General features: G+C 44.0%; 2 protein-coding genes and 1 long non-coding RNA gene across 40 annotated transcripts in view; 2 read left to right on the forward strand and 1 right to left on the reverse strand.

The window, feature by feature from the left end:
- Positions 1-15,966, forward strand: part of DLGAP1 (DLG associated protein 1) — a 1,399,633-nt gene that overhangs the window by 1,285,486 nt on the left and 98,181 nt on the right. For 11 of the 38 annotated variants that reach the window (XM_084964262.1, XM_084964265.1, XM_084964264.1 and 8 more), the window contains one exon: positions 4,946-4,975. The exons of 26 other annotated variants lie outside the window; for them this stretch is intronic. In XM_084964262.1, coding sequence (XP_084820388.1) covers positions 4,946-4,975 — 30 coding nt within the window. Of the gene's footprint in view, positions 1-4,945; positions 6,149-8,464; positions 9,346-15,966 lie in introns of those variants that run through there. One more of the 38 variants, XR_014807684.1, reaches the window with a different exon arrangement.
- Positions 1-15,966, reverse strand: part of LOC146402737 (uncharacterized) — a 409,060-nt gene that overhangs the window by 360,867 nt on the left and 32,227 nt on the right. The window lies entirely within an intron of this gene.
- Positions 6,711-14,446, forward strand: LOC146402740 (uncharacterized). The gene is made up of 3 exons (XR_014807694.1): positions 6,711-9,168; positions 9,436-13,175; positions 13,662-14,446. It is a non-coding gene; the product is annotated as an uncharacterized LOC146402740 (long non-coding RNA).

Here is a 15,966-nt window from a genome sequence, read left to right on the forward strand (position 1 = left end):
TATCATATGGGGGGATTCATGTGAACATTACTATGACAATTCCGCCTGGGGTAATGACAGTAGAGGCCAGGAAACTGCTGATTCGAGAGATATTTGGATATAAATCTATTAGTTAATATTCCTAGAAGTCTACTTAGGGCATAATCTTACTTCCAACTCATTGAGAAACTAACTTCTTGGGGACTTTTTTATCTTATAATTCTGAAACCTAAATCTCTATTGTAACTGATGTATATTTACTTCATACATCAACCTTCACTAACCCCCATCAAGACCTGACTCTGAATGGAAAGAGTCAGTGGTCAAAATAATGAAATCTAGGATCAAGAATATCCACAATTAAGGCTAGACCTTCGAATTATATTTGCTGGGACTGATCAAATTTTATTTTAGGGCACACAGAAACACTTGGGAATAATCACTTATTCATTCAATAAATAGTGATTAAATATTTACTGTATGCCAGGCACAGTTCTAGTCCAGGGAGTTATAGCAGCAAGCAAGACCAGGTCCCAGCTCTCATCCTGCTTACACTGTAGTGAGGACGATGGCCCTAAACAAAGAACCAAATAATAAATCAATGAGATAATTTTAAGTAGTGAACAATGCTATAAGAATAGATGAGAGAGATGGGCCAGAGTTATTATTGGGGCTGCTCTAAATACAGTAATCAAAAAAGTGAAATCATACACCTCACATGGGACTCAAACTGGGCCAAAACCCATATTGGGACTGGAACCCAACTTTTTTCTTTTTTTTTCAGACTTTTTAAAATTAAAATCACACACCTGGTCCCAGCACTTGCTGAGATTTCAGGGTTTTTATGTCTTAGCACGGAAGGAATTCAGCAAGAGGCAAAGTGATAGATGAGAAATAGATTTACCGAGAGATAGAGTGTGGGCTACCTCAGAAGGTGAGAGGCCCTGAAATAAGGGTGGTAGTTTTATGGGCTGGGCAATTTCACAGACTAATGAGTGGGGGGATTATTCCAACTATTTCCAGGAAGGGGCGGGGTTTCCAGGAATTGGGCCACAGCCCACTTTTTGGCCTCTAATGGGCAGCCTTGGAACTGTCAGGGCCCCTGTGGGCGTGTCAGTCAGCTAATGTGCTACAGGAGCTGTAGTGGAACTCGAGGTCCACTGGAAGTCAGATCATCTACCATCTTGGACCTGGTTGGGTCTAACCAGTTTTCGTCATTCTTTTAAGGGTTGTGCCCTGCCCCTTTCTTCCTGTTTCAGAAAGATTCTCTGAGAAAAGGACATTTGAAGTAAAAGCTGAATTAAGAGAAAGTGCTAGCTGGGGGAAGATCTAGCTGTTTGGTGGAAAGCATTCAAGCTGGTGGGAACAAGTGTTGGGGGCTGGGGAGAGGGGAGACACAGGAAAAAGAATTAGCATTGCAAAGCACAGAGAGAAAACCAAAGTGGCTAAAGCATTTGAGTGAGGGAGAAAGTCACCTGAAATGAAGTAGAAGAAATAAGAAAATAAGCAAGGATACATGGCATAGGGCCTTGATGGCCAGGGTCAAAAATTCCATCAATATTTCAAAAACAATATGATGTCATTGTTGGGTTTTAGTGAGTCCTAGTCATTCACACTTTAGCATGAATTATTTTAACCTGACTCTTCTCCTAAGAATTATTTTAGATCAATTGAAATGAGTCATTAGGTGGAAAAAAACCATTTTGGCAAATCATGAAAAATTCAGTGGGGGAAGATGGGTAGGTAGGGTCCACTGTGTGTATATATACATATATGTATGTGTTACAGCTCACCCTGAATTCCAGGCAATGTCAATGTCAGCCAGTCACCAGACAATGTCTATTTGTGTGTCCTAGAAGTCGGCAGTGCTACATGTAGCTTTTCAGCATCGACATCCATCATTTCTTAAGTATTCAAAAATTTTAAATAATTATATTTTAAGGTAAAGGAAATACCTCGCCTTCTCATTCCATAAATTGTTGTATAATGTTAATATTAGCTATCCAACTAGATTTAGCCAATTCTGGATTTTTTTCACTATGAAAGAGTTACCTTGCAATATAAAAGCCTATCCTGCTGTAGGGAAAATCTTCATTTGAGGTTTAAAGAAATGAGAAGTTCATACGGAATAATGAACCATTAATGTTTTTGTTAAAATAATGTTTATAATTAGAGTTCTAAAGTCAGACTTTTGTTTTTTAACTGACCTTTTTTCCCCTTACTCTATAAATGAATTACTGGGTTCCCATGCACCACCAGCCACCTCTCCCGTAAGAATTTCTTTAGACTTTCTGGCTTTACTTGCATCAAGCCTGTTTCTACACACTGTTGTCCTTTCATTTGAGTGACAGCTGCTGACACCATGGTTATGCACAAAAATAAATATGACTGGAAAAAAATCAATTTTCTGATCTGGTTTCCTGCATAAGGATTCCACAGTTTCAGAAAGACAGGATCATTGCTTACTAAGCCAATGACTCATTCCTCTTGGCATGGTTGCCTAACCAGAAGAATGCCAAACCCATCTAGCTTGTGTTCGTCACTGATGATCAATGACTGCTGTTTCCAAGGTGATCTAGGAAGAGTTTATGTTTTGTGTATGACAGCTTTAAGAGGTTTTTAAATTAGTGGCAAAATAATAGTAAATGCTCAGCTTATTCACATGTGACTTGTTTGGTTAAATTATAACCCCTTTTGTGAGTATTTCAGAAAGTACAGAAGGTCAAGATTTTCTTCTCTGGGCCTGAATAGAAAGAAACATTAGCTATGGCCATGGCGCGCCAGACCTGGTTCATGCGGGCTGGCAAAAGCCAGTTGTTACATTTGGGGGGAATTTTGTTAAGTCCATTCATTATTAAACATGGCCATTATGGCATATTAAATTATACAAACTTACAATTAAATTACGTTAAACACAAAGGCAATAAATACTACAAGTAGTAAAGGATTTTACTACCCATACCCTTGAGGTCCTTCATGTCTACTGTACTTGTGGGGAAACACTACTTAGTTGAGTTTTGCTATCACCATCTCTGCCCAAAGCCACGTTCAGTGACATCAAAGCTGGTAGCTTGAAATAGGTTGTGGTGGGAGAAATTCCATAGCATTGACGTTGAAAGAGTTTTAAGTGAGTGAAAATAATTTGTATGAAAGTGAAAGCTAGTTTAACAGTAGATGACATAAAAGATATGATAAAGAATTTATTGGGAAAAGAGCAGATTGGGATACAATTCAGTGCATGACTTTGTCAAATCATGATTGATTTGCTGGCTATGAATACAAGGGTTTGGCCCAAATCCCTGAAAGTATTCTCTGAGAATCTATTGGCTCCATGGACCTTGCAATAAAGAAGACTGTCTATTTTATTCTTATGTATTGATTGGGTACTACACATCATCTCTGTCTGTAAAGTCCATAATATACACATATAATCTAGGCATACTTTTTCCTCAGGAGAGTCCCTTGTTGATCACTGATCAGACATCACTGGTTCAGCAGGAAAGATGAAACTCAACCAGTAACTTAAAAGCACCTTTTTCAGAACATTAGAAAGGAGAGCAAGTTTGTCTCTTTGTGAACAGAATCTGTTAAAAATCAGTGGGGGTTCATGGTGATACCAGTTTGGTTTACCAGTCCTAAAAAGGGTTTTGTTTCCAGTTTTCATTTGAAACTCCTCCCATTTGGAAGAGAACCAGAATGTCATGAAAACGGAACTGTAGACATTTTTTTGCTCAGCCTAAAATATCATGGCTATCACATAGAATATGGGGAATATTCTTTGGGTGTTTTGTTTCTTTTTAAATTAATGGCCTCACCCACAGCATACGGAAGTTCCCGGGCCAGGGATTGAATCCAAGCCTCAGCTGCAACCTATACCACAGCTACAGCAACCCTGGATCTTTTAACCCACTGCACTAGGCCAGGAATTGAACCCTTGCCTCGGCAGCAACCCAAGCCACTGCAACTGGATTTTTCTTTTTTTGGTCTTTCCCAGGGCCACACCCACGGCATATGGAGGTTCCCAGGCTAGGGGTCAAATCGGAGCTGTAGCCGCCAGCCTACACCAGAGCCACAGCAACACTGGATCTGAGCCAGGTCTGCAACCTACACCACAGCTCACGGCAACACCAGATCCTTAACCCACTGAGCAAGGCCAGGGATCGTACCCGCAACCTCGTGGTTCCTAGTCGAATTCGTTAACCACTGCGCCACCAAGGGAACTCCTACAATTGGATTTTTAACCCACTGTGCCACAGTGGTAACGCCAGAAATATTGTTTATTTACTACTATGACTTACAAAAATAATTTTTAATCAAATCATTAGACCAAGTCCAATTTATCTGAGTTTAGTATTTTCACCTTTCAGTTCACCAAAAAGGCTCAGGAATATCTAGTCAAGGATAGTGTCTCTTTGCTTCATGAACAATCTGACAAACTCAGCCCTTCCACTGACCAGCGAGGAATAGAAACACTGAAGACAGTGTCGCAGAAACGGTCTTTGACCCAATCACCTCAAAGAAGGAAGTTGCCAGATCACACCATGGTTTTTAACCATCTACTATATATCCTAACGCGTATCAAATGATCTCTACACATAGTTTAAACAGGAACTACTAGACCACTGGTGTCCCCTTGAATGACATTTTATTAAGCCATTATCCAGCATGATTCGTCTACAAAAAGAGCCTTTCAGACTACGGCAACTTGGCCTTTGCTTCATCCAAAAACACATCAGATCCCTTATTTAGTGAAAAACTCCCCCAAAAGATTCTAGTGGGGAGATGAAGACACTCATAAATTCTCATCAAGGACTGAAAATAACTTTGTTTTTGAAGTTATGTGTTCAGTTAAATTCTCAAAAAGCCAGCAAAAAAATCCAGATCTGAAGCATGTACGTATTGTGAGAACCCTAGCAAAGTTAATTTGGATCCGTTCTATAACCGCCACTTTTTGTTTCTATTCAAGGTGTCATAAAACTGAGTTCTGCAGTTGAAGGTACGTTTTTACAACCACAAAATCAATCACGTTCTGCTTAAAGGTTGCACAGCGTGGCTTTGTAGCTAGACCGCTTCTGTGGCCGTGGTGTCTGAAGCCATGTTCCAATTGCCAGCTCCTGCTATCTCATCTGTGTTTCTCCGCGTTCTGGTCTCTTTCCGCCCTCTGGAGTGGCCTGGGCCCTGCCTCAGGAGGGCGGCATTGATGAGAGCAAGCATGTCTGCTTCTGTCTCCTGAAGGGATGGCCCCCTGTTCCTTAGAGACCCCCTTGCCCTGAAGCGCCTTCACCCGAGGCTGAACCTGGTGTCTTGGCAGGAACTGTGCCCTTCTTCTTTCAGGAGGACCTTTGCTAGAGGGTTGGGATCCCTTATCCCAATGTAGCCAACTTGTTCGCCCATGGAATAGCTTAAGCTTCCTGACGAGAAAATGGTTAAGGCACTTGCCAGTCTCAAAACATGATACACCACCCAGGAGGTGTGGCAAGAACCAGTTTCTTCAAGTGGCATCAAAAATACCCACAGCGGGGTGACGGGGGAGAGGGGGAGAAAACATAGCCAGTGTTTTGCTGAGTAACCCCCAAGAACGTTCTCAATACCCCCCATTCTGTGAAAGGGCTCATTGGTATGAAATTGATCACCTTACCCTCATAGGAGCATACAGGACATTTCGCAAGCAAAGAATGTGTCACTTTCTCTCTTTGTGAGTGTCTGTGTCTATTGTGGGGTGTGTGTGTTCTCGTTTATTGGGAGTTTGTCAGTTATGTTGCGGGGGGGGGGGGTTCTTCATCCCCATTTAATCAGGGGAGGCTCCTTGGAAGAGGTGGTGGGCTTTAAGGTGAGTTTTCAAATGTAAAGAGAGATGTGGCTTCATGAGTGGGCAATGCATGGGGGTGGAGAGCGGAAAAATGCAAGGGGGGTGTTGGAGTGGTGAGAGTACCTGCTTGACTCAAGCAAAGGGACCCGGTGGGCTGGTGTTTGTCAGTCAGGAGATGCAAGAAGGACTCAGGAATATCCCTGCCCCCCCGTACTACCCCCCCACCCTGGGCTGGCACGTCCAAACGGAGGGGCTCTGCCCTGTCCCTCTAGAGGATTTAGTACCATCACATTTTGCAAAACACAATTAAAAAAGGAAGGAATTTTTTTCTTTTTTTGTCTTTCTAGGGCCACACCCATGGCATATGGAAGTTCCCAGGCTGGGGGTCAAATCAGAGCTGGAGCTGCCGGCCGATGCCACAGACACAGCAACTCTGAGTCATGTCTACAATCTACACCACAGCTCATGGCGACGCCAGATCCCTAACCCACTCACTGAGCAAGGCCAGGGGTTGAACCTGCAACCTCATGGATACTAGTCAGGTTCTTAACCTGCTGAGCCACAACAGGAACTCCAAAAAGGCAGGAACTCTGACATTCATGGCAGAATGTGTGCTGCTGCTCTCAAGTAAGGAAGGGACTAAGAGAAGGCACAGGTGGAGTTGTCCTGTGCACAGTGGGTTAAGGACCTGGCATTGCCACTGCTGTGGCTAAGGTCACTGCTGTGACATGGGTTCAATCCCTGCCCCAGAAACTTCCACGTGCCACAGGCTTGCCCAAAGAAAGAGAGAGAGGGGGTTCAATCCCTGCCCCATAAACTTCCACGTGCCACAGGCTTGCCCAAAGAAAGAGAGAGAGGGAGAAGCCACAGGGAGTGGTGTTTCAGGGTCAGGAGAGGAGCAAGCCGATGTCCCCTCCAGGAAGGAGGGTGGGCAGAGTGTGTACCAGGCCCCTGACACCAAGCAGGAATTCAAGTTTGCTCTGCATGTAACGTGGAATTTTATGGAGAGACTGTCCAAACCTCCCCCTAAGAAAACACAGAAAGAAGTTACAGCAACAAAAGCAAGAAGGCCCATGAGAATGACTTTGCTGGCAGAAACTCCCAGTGGCTAGTTGACCCGGTTTCAGTTAATTATCTGTAGAATTCCAAATAACAGTTGGTCCACCCTGGGCATTTTGATGTGTTATCAAGGAAAGGCTTTGAAGTCAGAGCTTTATGTTGCCTGCTTGGCTTCAGCACCGTTTTCCACAAACGGGTGGAAAAAACAAAATAAATTTTGTTCGAAAGCCAGAGAGCCAAGAGAACATTAGATAAGTTTAAAAACTATTTTCCTGCTAGAACCATCGCTGGGTTCTCCATTTTTCTAGTAACTATGGTTACTCCTGGGTAACCATATCCTGAAAAGGAGAGTAAGGAAAAATAAGGGCAGAAAGCAGCATGAGTGTCCTGGACTTTTTCCCGTCACCTCTTCATCACTTGGCCTCCTGTGAATCCCTGGGGCTCACAGGGAGTGGCTGATGGGTACCAGAAGTCAGGCCTACTTCAACTGCTGCTTGAGCATCTCTTTGGCAGCTTATTGGCTGGGGGCTGTAGTAGCTTTGAAGGCTTGGGAGCATGCTGTGTGGTAACTGTGTTACAACATGTGTGCCCGGGCTCCGCCCCTCAACTGTGCCATGGGGGCGGGGCAGGGCGTAGCGGGCGGGGGGGGGGGGGGGGGGTAGTGTTCCGCGCATGCGTTGTCCGTGCATCTGGAATGCGAGATTTTTTGACAAGCATGCTCTGTGGGATGTATGTTGGACAGTCTATCTATCTCGATTCAAAATCAAACCTCAGATGGTGGTCCTTGTGAATGCTGCGCTCTGTACTTGCTATTTTCTATCAGCGGAATGAACTCAAGGCAGCTTCTACGGCAAGAGGGAATCCACTGCCAGAAATGAAATCTATTTCCTTTTCTTTAAAAATGACTCTGTTCTCAGTTATCCTAGAACTCTGAAAATGGCATTAATGGTTTAGGTAGGTTTTTCTTTTCTTTCTTTTTAAGCAAAGACAATTGCCCAAGTCATAAGAGGAAATCACCAAAGATTCCATATGCTACTTCTTCTGGAGGATTTTTTCATGCAGTTTTGTTCGGTTTCTTTTTCTGAAGCAGGGGTGCCCCCTTCAGCATTTTGCAGCTTCCAGTAAGCTTTTAAAATCAGCAGAAAGAAAAAAGCTACTGTAACACGTGAATGGTAAGGTTAAAAGTGAATGGCCCTTTCTCATTTTAAAGACAGAATGCACATCCGTACTTTATTTTGTAATGATGAAAAAAATATTTGTACGGGGAAAAATTTTAGATTTGAAAGAAAGCCTTGCAAAGCTTTGTTGATAACACTGATGAATTCTGGACTCTTATTTTATTTTGATAACCCCAGAGAATTGGCGTCAAGAGCAAACATCCAGACAGCAAACTGGGTAGGAGAGCAAGTTGGGGCAATGGCAAGAATTCCATGGAGTTCCCGTTGTGGCTCAGCGGAAACGAATCTGACTAGTATCCATGAGGACACAGGTTCAATCCCTGGCCTCGCTCAGTGGGTTAAGGATCTGGCATTGCCATGAGCTGTGGTTGCAGACATAGGTTGGATCTGGCGTGGCTGTGGTATAGACCAGAGGTTACAGCTCGGATTTGACCCCTAGCCTGGGAACCTCCATATGCAGCCCATGCAGCCCTAAAAAGAGACACACACACACACAAAGAATTCTGTGACAGTATCATCTAAATATTCCTCTGAAAATGGATTTTTCCTTCTTGAAATGGGAACAGAGAGAACAGGAAGGGGTGCCGTGTTTCTACAAGTAGGACTGACATAGCAGACTATCCAGGCAAGAAGAGAAGGAAAGTTGCAGAAGAGCTGAGTCACACCCGAGTCAGCCGTGCTCTGACCCCTGGTGGGCAGCTACTCTGAGGCAGGGAGTCTGCAACACTGGAGGCTAAGGACAGGCCTTGGTAACTGCTAACTGCTGTGTTCTGTGAAGAGTCTTGCCTCAAAGGCCATTTGTTTATCCCTTGTAGGTGGGTGACAATCTGAAATTTCAAAATGATGTCAAATTCTTTTGAAAGCCTATATGAGAGAAAGAATTCTGGCTTCTTTGGAAAGCTTCCATGTCTTTAAAAATGGGAACTGGAGTTCCCGCTGTGGTGCAGTAGGTTAAGAACCCAATGTTGCTGCAGCTGTGGCTCGGATTCGATCCAGGGAATTTCCATAGGCAGTGGGGGAAAAAAAGTACAAACTTCTAGTTATAAGATAAATAAGTCCTAAGGGGAGTTCCGTCATGGCGCAGTGGTTAATGAATCCAACTAGGAACCATGAGGTTGCGGGTTCGATCCCTGCCCTTGCTCAGTGGGTTAAGGATCCAGCGTTGCCATGAGCCGTGGTATAGGTTGCAGATGCGGCTCGGATCCTGAGTTGCTGTGGCTCTGGCACAGGCCGGTGGCAACAGCTCCTATTGGCGCCCCACTAGCCTGGGTACCTCCATATGCCATGGGAATGGAGCTAGAAAAAGGCAAAAAGACAAAATAAGAATAGGGAGTTCCCGTCATGGCGCAGTGGTTAACGAATCCGACTAGGAACCATGAGGTTGCGGGTTCGGTCCCTGGCCTTGCTCAGTGGGTTAAGGATCCGGCGTTGCCATGAGCTGTGGTGTAGGTTGTAGACGCGGCTCGGATCCCAGGTTGCTGTGGCTTTGGTGTTGGCCGGTGGCTACAGCTCCGATTGGACCCCTAGCCTGGGAACCTCCATATGCTGCAGGAGCGGCCCAAGAAATAGCAAAAAGACCAAAAAAAAAAAAAAAAAAAGAATAATAAGTACTAGAGATATAATATCTAACATGATAAATACAATTAACACTGCTGTGTGTTATAGACGAAAATTGTTAAGAGTAAACCCCAGGCGTTCTCATCGCAAGGGAAAAATTTTTTTTTCTTTTATTTTCTAATTCTGTGAGATGATGGATGTTCATGACACTGGGCCAGCCAGGCAGGAGATTGAACCCTTGCCTCCACAGAGACCCCAGCTGCTGCAGTCGGATTCTTAACCTTCTGCGCCACGGTGGAACTCCTGTACCTTTTGATTACTTCATCCAGTCCCCCTCCCCCCACCTCCTACTGTCTGTCCCTCCACCCTCCCTGCCTCGGGTAAGCACAAATCTGATCATCCTTTTCTACCAGCTTGTTTGTTGGTTTCTGAAGTGTAATTGACCTGCCACACAATGTTTGTTCCTGGTGCACAACATAGTGATTCAGTAGTTCTATACATTACAAAACAGTCACCACTAGATACTTTTAAAGTGTCTTATTTTTTCATGATTATGGTCATCAGCCACAGTCCCCATGGAGCAGAGCCCTTAGGACTGTTGTCACACCCAAGGTGATGTTTCCTCTGGCCTCAAGGCCTCACACCCAGCAATGGAAGGACTCCTTGAGAATAGGTAAAAATAAGGAAAAAACGTGACTGAATCTTTGTTCCCATTTTTCAAAATTCACAACACCTGCAGCTTCGTGTCTGTCTGGTAAATCTATAAAAACCGCTACTTTTCGGTTATAAAGTGCTGATTCCACCTTCCACGTGTGTGGAGGACCGAGATACTTTTACTGAAGAAATTCTTTTTCTCCATAATATGTATGACATGCAATGTTTCCAAAAATGCCTCTGTTTGGGTACCTCTAACAAATTACCATAGACCAGGTGGTTTAAACAGCAGAAATTTCTCTCTCACAGTTCTGAAGGCTGAAAGTCCAAGATCAAGGCAGCTTCAGTGTCTGGGTTGCAGACTGCTGTGTCCTCACCCAATGGAAGAGGGCAGGGACTCTCTAGAGTCTTCTTCATAAGGGCACTAATCCCATTCATAAGGGCCCCTCCCTCATGACCTATTCACCCCCTAAGATCTATCTCTTGATACTTTGCTGATTAAGATTTCAACATAAGAATTTGGCAGGGGATTGGGGGGGGTGCAAAACAAATATTAAGTCCATCACATCCTCAAATGAATTTAACATTTAAAAAATATGCCAAATGTATTGATGTCATTCCTTCCATAGAAGAATTTAGTCCTTGTCAACAAGTCTTTTGATTTATTGAGCAAAGCCATATACTCATGCATCAGGTTAGACTGGTAGATCCTTTAGCGAATAGATAGCCGACAGACCTATTTCTAGTAATACATTTGGGATGAAGACTCAATGTGTTCACTATTGGGAATCAGAACAAAACACCTTGACAGACCTTCAAGTCAGAGAGCAACAGAGACAGGAAAGGGCTGCCTTCCAGGAAAGAATTCCTCGGGTTCTACCAGGATGAAAGGTGACAGTGGGTCAGGGACCAAAATCCGAACATTGCAGATACTGAAATTGAGACTCCAGAGAGTTGTTTCTGCAGAGAAATCCAGGCCCCCTGCCTTCAGGGCCAACCTGGACATCGGACCAACCCTAGTGAGCAGTCAGTGTTCTCAGATGTATCTTGCAGAGACTTCTTATATTTTGGTGAAATTGTGCTAGGAAATAATAATGTCTCTGGGAAGGATGAGCACTGAGCTGAGAATTTACCAAAGAGCTTCCAAAACCCAGGACCCTCCAGAAATGGCAGAGAAGGAGCCCTGAGACCAAGAAACTGGATGGCGAGGTTTGCCTGCCTGGCAGTTTTTGTTGGGATGACCCTCCCCTCAGGAAGAGCTCACCTTGAACAGCCAGTGGCAGCATCTCAAAGCTCTCACATCATTATTTTGTTTCCGTGTAGTGTTGTTTTCTTTCCCATCTTCTCTCCTTCCCACTCTCTCCCCCTCTCCTGTAGCAGCTCTTCCCTTTCTGCCCTGTCACAGAAAACAGAGGGCACACCCTTCAGGCAACAGGAGGCAACAGGATGGGTTTGGCAAGTAACAACTTGCCTCCTAGACCAAGAGGATGGAACTCTCCATGCCTGGGGCTGCCGTAAAGAGCAGCCTAACTGCTGTACCTAAAGGACTTAAGTCTGGGATAGAGTTGGTGCCCACTAAGGTCATCTCTACCCTTCTCTTTGTCTGCCTACTTCCTGAGCCTCCCTGCAGGCCTCCCTCTCTCCAGGGTCCAAAGATCCAGTCCACAAGTGGTCCTGTCTGTGGGGTCATATGGAGCAGGCTGCTAAAAGTTTCATTTGGGACAAATGACCAGAATAAATCCTTGCTTCTCCCCTTGAGAGAGTTTAGAGAGAAGCAGCTCCTCAGATGGGAACAGACCTCTTGAGCATCGTGCAGGAGCCAGGACCACTTGGGGTCCAAGTGAAGAGGGCTGGGGGCCAAGGGCAACCCCAGCTGGAGGTGCTCGCATCAGAGGGGGACCCTTCCCTTACCTGCTCTCCCAGTCTGTGGTGGGGGGGCAGGGGGGAGGTCAGCTGGTCCAACAAAGTGTTAGATCTCTTATATGCATAGTGATAAATTCACAGTGTTCCTGAGCATGCCATTGGTCCACACTGACCAAAAATAAAGAAGTTTTTTAATAAGAGATACTAAAGTGATAACAACTACAGCTGTCCAAAGAACAGCCTTCTATAAATCCCTGAACATCTGTGGCCCCAAACAAATAAAGTCTATGCTGAATAAGCAGCCTTGAGCACCTAGCAACAGATTAGCATAACCCAGAAGAAAGTTTGTATCCCAAGCACCATAACCTACTCTTCACCACCCTCCTGGGGGCAGGAAATGGAAGTATAGATCAAAGGCAAGCTGTAAAGGAAAATCGGCCAGATTAAGTCACCAATTTCTTTTCTTTCCTTTCTTTTTGTTTCTCAAGAGAGTAAATTTCCATGCTTTTGTGTTTATTATTTTTAGCTGTCTTCTGGATGTTTCCAATATATACAAAGCTCTTACATAAAAGAATAAGCAACTCTAATACTCTGTATGAGAAGGCAGCTTTTGAGGACAGTGGTCTAATTAGTCTTTGAAGCCTATTCAATAGTGATATCAAAGCCCCTTCTAGTATTTCCATTCTAAGTTTAGAAAATGGGCTTTACTTTTTCAGTCTAAACTTGTGGTCCAATCTTACTATTAAATTTGGAACATACCATAATTTAGGCAACTGCTGAAGTCACTAGAGGCTGTGGTTTGGAGTATAAAGCTGGAAATCACATCCTCTTAAATTAGCCATCACACCCCTTAGCATTAACTGTAAAATCAACCTAATGTTGATCCTGTGTGCATTTTGTATTCAACCAAGCTGCTTACCTATCTAATATTCCCACAGCTGTATCTACCACAGTTATGAAGCCATTAACGCTTTAAGCTGACAGAATATACATTATGACATTATTTGGGTTTCACTGAGGAAAAAGCCAGAGTATGTTGATAATAATACGTTGATGAAATGCAAAATCAGATATCAGTCACAGCAACGCAGCTAGGGATCCTTAGCCCACTGAGCAAGGCCAGGGCTGGAACCTGCATCCTCATGGATACGAGGTGGGTTCATTACCACTGAGCCACAATGGGAACTCCCTGGAGATAAGTATGGATTTTCAGGTGTTTCCTAGTTTTAGCCAACGTGTGTGCTTAACAGAAAGCTGCTGTGAGTTCTCTTGAATTCAGTGTTTCTTAAACACATGCCTGTTGGAAATATAGGGGCAAGTTTCCTTTTCAGCCTTCTGTATCCCATTGTTGATTTTACAGATGGCCTCCTCAAGCATAAACTCCTAACTCTGAGTTTGTAATACACTCTATTGGAAGAAAGCATAAAATAGTATAAAGGACATTCCGGAGTTCCCACTGTGGCTCAGCAGGTTAAGAACTACATAGTTCCCCTTGTGGTGCAGTGGAAATGAATCCGACTAGGAACCATGAGATTGCAGGTTCGATCCCTGGCCTTGTTCAGTGGGTTAAGGATCCGGAGTTGCCATGAGCTGTGGTGTAGGTTGCAGACGTGGCTTGGATCCTGCATTGCTATGGTTGTGCTCTAGGCTGGCAGCTGAAGCTCTGATTTGACCCCTAACCTGGTAACCTCCATATGCCACAGGTTCAGCCCTAAAAAGACAAAAATAACAATAATAAAGAAAAATAAAGGATGTTACTAGGTCCAAACTTTGTCTTCATAACTTCCCTGCTGTGTCATAATCAGAAGCATGTTACTCTCAGAACCTCACTTTCCTCAGCTGTAAAACGGGGTTAAAACTACTTTGCACTCCATGTAACTGGGAGGCCTAAAATAAAACGAGATCATGTTGAAGTACCTAGGAAAGTGTTTGGCACATGCGATAAATTTTAGATGTTTATTCGTATTTTTGGTCATTGTTTTTATTTTTATTATTGGCTCAAAAACTGCTCGACGTTATTTCATAAGTTTTTAAGAGTAATGATCATATGCCTGAGTAATTTGAATTTGGTTTTTACTAAAACAAATATCATTAGGAGTTCCTGTTATGGCTCAGCAGTAACAAACACGACCAGTATCCATGAAGACGTGGGTTCAATCCCTGGCCTCGATCAGTGGGTTAAGGATCCAGCCTTGGCGTGAACTGTGGTGTAGGTCACAGACGCATCTAGGATCTTGCGTTGCTGTGGCTGTGGGAGCTATAATTCTGATTTCCAATCCAACCCCTAGCCTGGGAACTTCCATAGGCTGTGAGTGCGGCCCTGAAAAAAAAAAAAAAAAAAAAAAAATATATATATATATATATATATATATTACATGTAACCTAATGGAAATCTAACCAATGAGGGTGATATAATCAAAATTGCATGGTCCTTAATAAAAATGACCAGCATGTCTCCAAATATCCATTACTCAACTGTTTCTCATTCTTTATCCGGTTATCAGTTTTGTTTAATTTTGCAGTGTTTTGTTTTAATACTGCTTTGGCATAACATTAGTCTAGCAAACGTTCCTCAAATTAAAAATAGAAATTTGTTTTTGTTTTTATGGCTGCACTTGTGGAATATGGAAGGTCCTGGGCTCGGGGTCAAATTGGAGCTGCAGCTGCCAGCCTACACCACAGTCACAGCAACGCCAGATCCTTAACCCACTGAGCAAGGCCAGGAATCAAACCCACATCCTCATGGACACTATATTGGGTTCTTAACCTCATGAGCCACCATAGGAACTCCCAAATATTTTTTTTAAAATACCACCCTATATAATAAAATTCCTTGAATTAAACCCGCCCCCACAATGACTTAGAAGGTACTACCCTTTCAATATCATGAAACACATCAAATATTATAAGGCATGTTGAGGGAAAGATTTCAGCCTGCTCGAGGCCTATGGCAGCTGAAACCACAGGACTTTATTTCCAACGTCATTTTATTACCTTATGGTTCTTTAAGAAAAAATCAGTAAAGTTATTAAATGCCTGCATTATGCTCTGTCCTGTGCTAGGCCCTGAGGATAGAAAGATGAAGCAAACCTCATTCTGCTGCCTACAAGAGGCAGCATCTCTGTAAAAAGAGAATTGTAATTTAACATAACAAAAACACAAGAGCAGGAATATATTAAAGGAGTTACATGGGAGTTCTCGTCTTGGCTCAGCGGTTGACAAACCCGACTAACATCCTTGAGGACTCAAATTCGCTCCCTGGCCTCGCTCAGTGGGTAAAGGATCAGGCATTGCTGTGAGCTGGCTGTGGCTGTGGCCAGCAGCTCCAGCTCCAGTTAGACTCTTAGCCTGGGAACCTCCATATGCCAAGGTGTGGCCCTAAAAGAACCAAAAAAAAAAAAAAAAAAAAATCAAAGGAGCTACATGAACACAGACGTTCACATGGGAACTCTGCCTGGGGATCAGCAAGATGCCCCAGTGAGAACATCTAGGTCTTGAAGGACACACAGGCAGCAAAGCAGAAGGTCCACCTCTCTGCAGGTGAACTCAACCCAGCTGCACACAGATCCCACCCACACCTCGGGAGTCAGATGGAGGGAGCGGCTGGTAAGTTTTTGTGGAGCATCACAATGCGGCACCAATAAGGAGCGAGCACCAGAATGTGCATCTACAGTGAGGGGCTCTGGTCTCCATGACCTACGGAAGAGGGGGTCTAGGTGTTGTTAGTGGAAACAGCTCCCTAAGGACACTGAGCAGAGCAGCCCTGGGTCCTGGGGAGGAGGTTTTGAGTTTCACCATCTTGGGCAAAACTCGCCCCCATCCTGCCCTGGGGGTCATCAGGTGATGCAGGAACCTCACAGGCCCCAG

Source organism: Sus scrofa, chromosome 6 (genome assembly GCF_054392235.1).
Source record: "Sus scrofa isolate SSC_HxYL_T2T_F1_AM1 chromosome 6, Sscrofa_HxYL_maternal_Yorkshire_Landrace_v2.0, whole genome shotgun sequence".
In the NCBI taxonomy this organism is placed as follows: Eukaryota; Metazoa; Chordata; class Mammalia; order Artiodactyla; family Suidae; genus Sus; species Sus scrofa.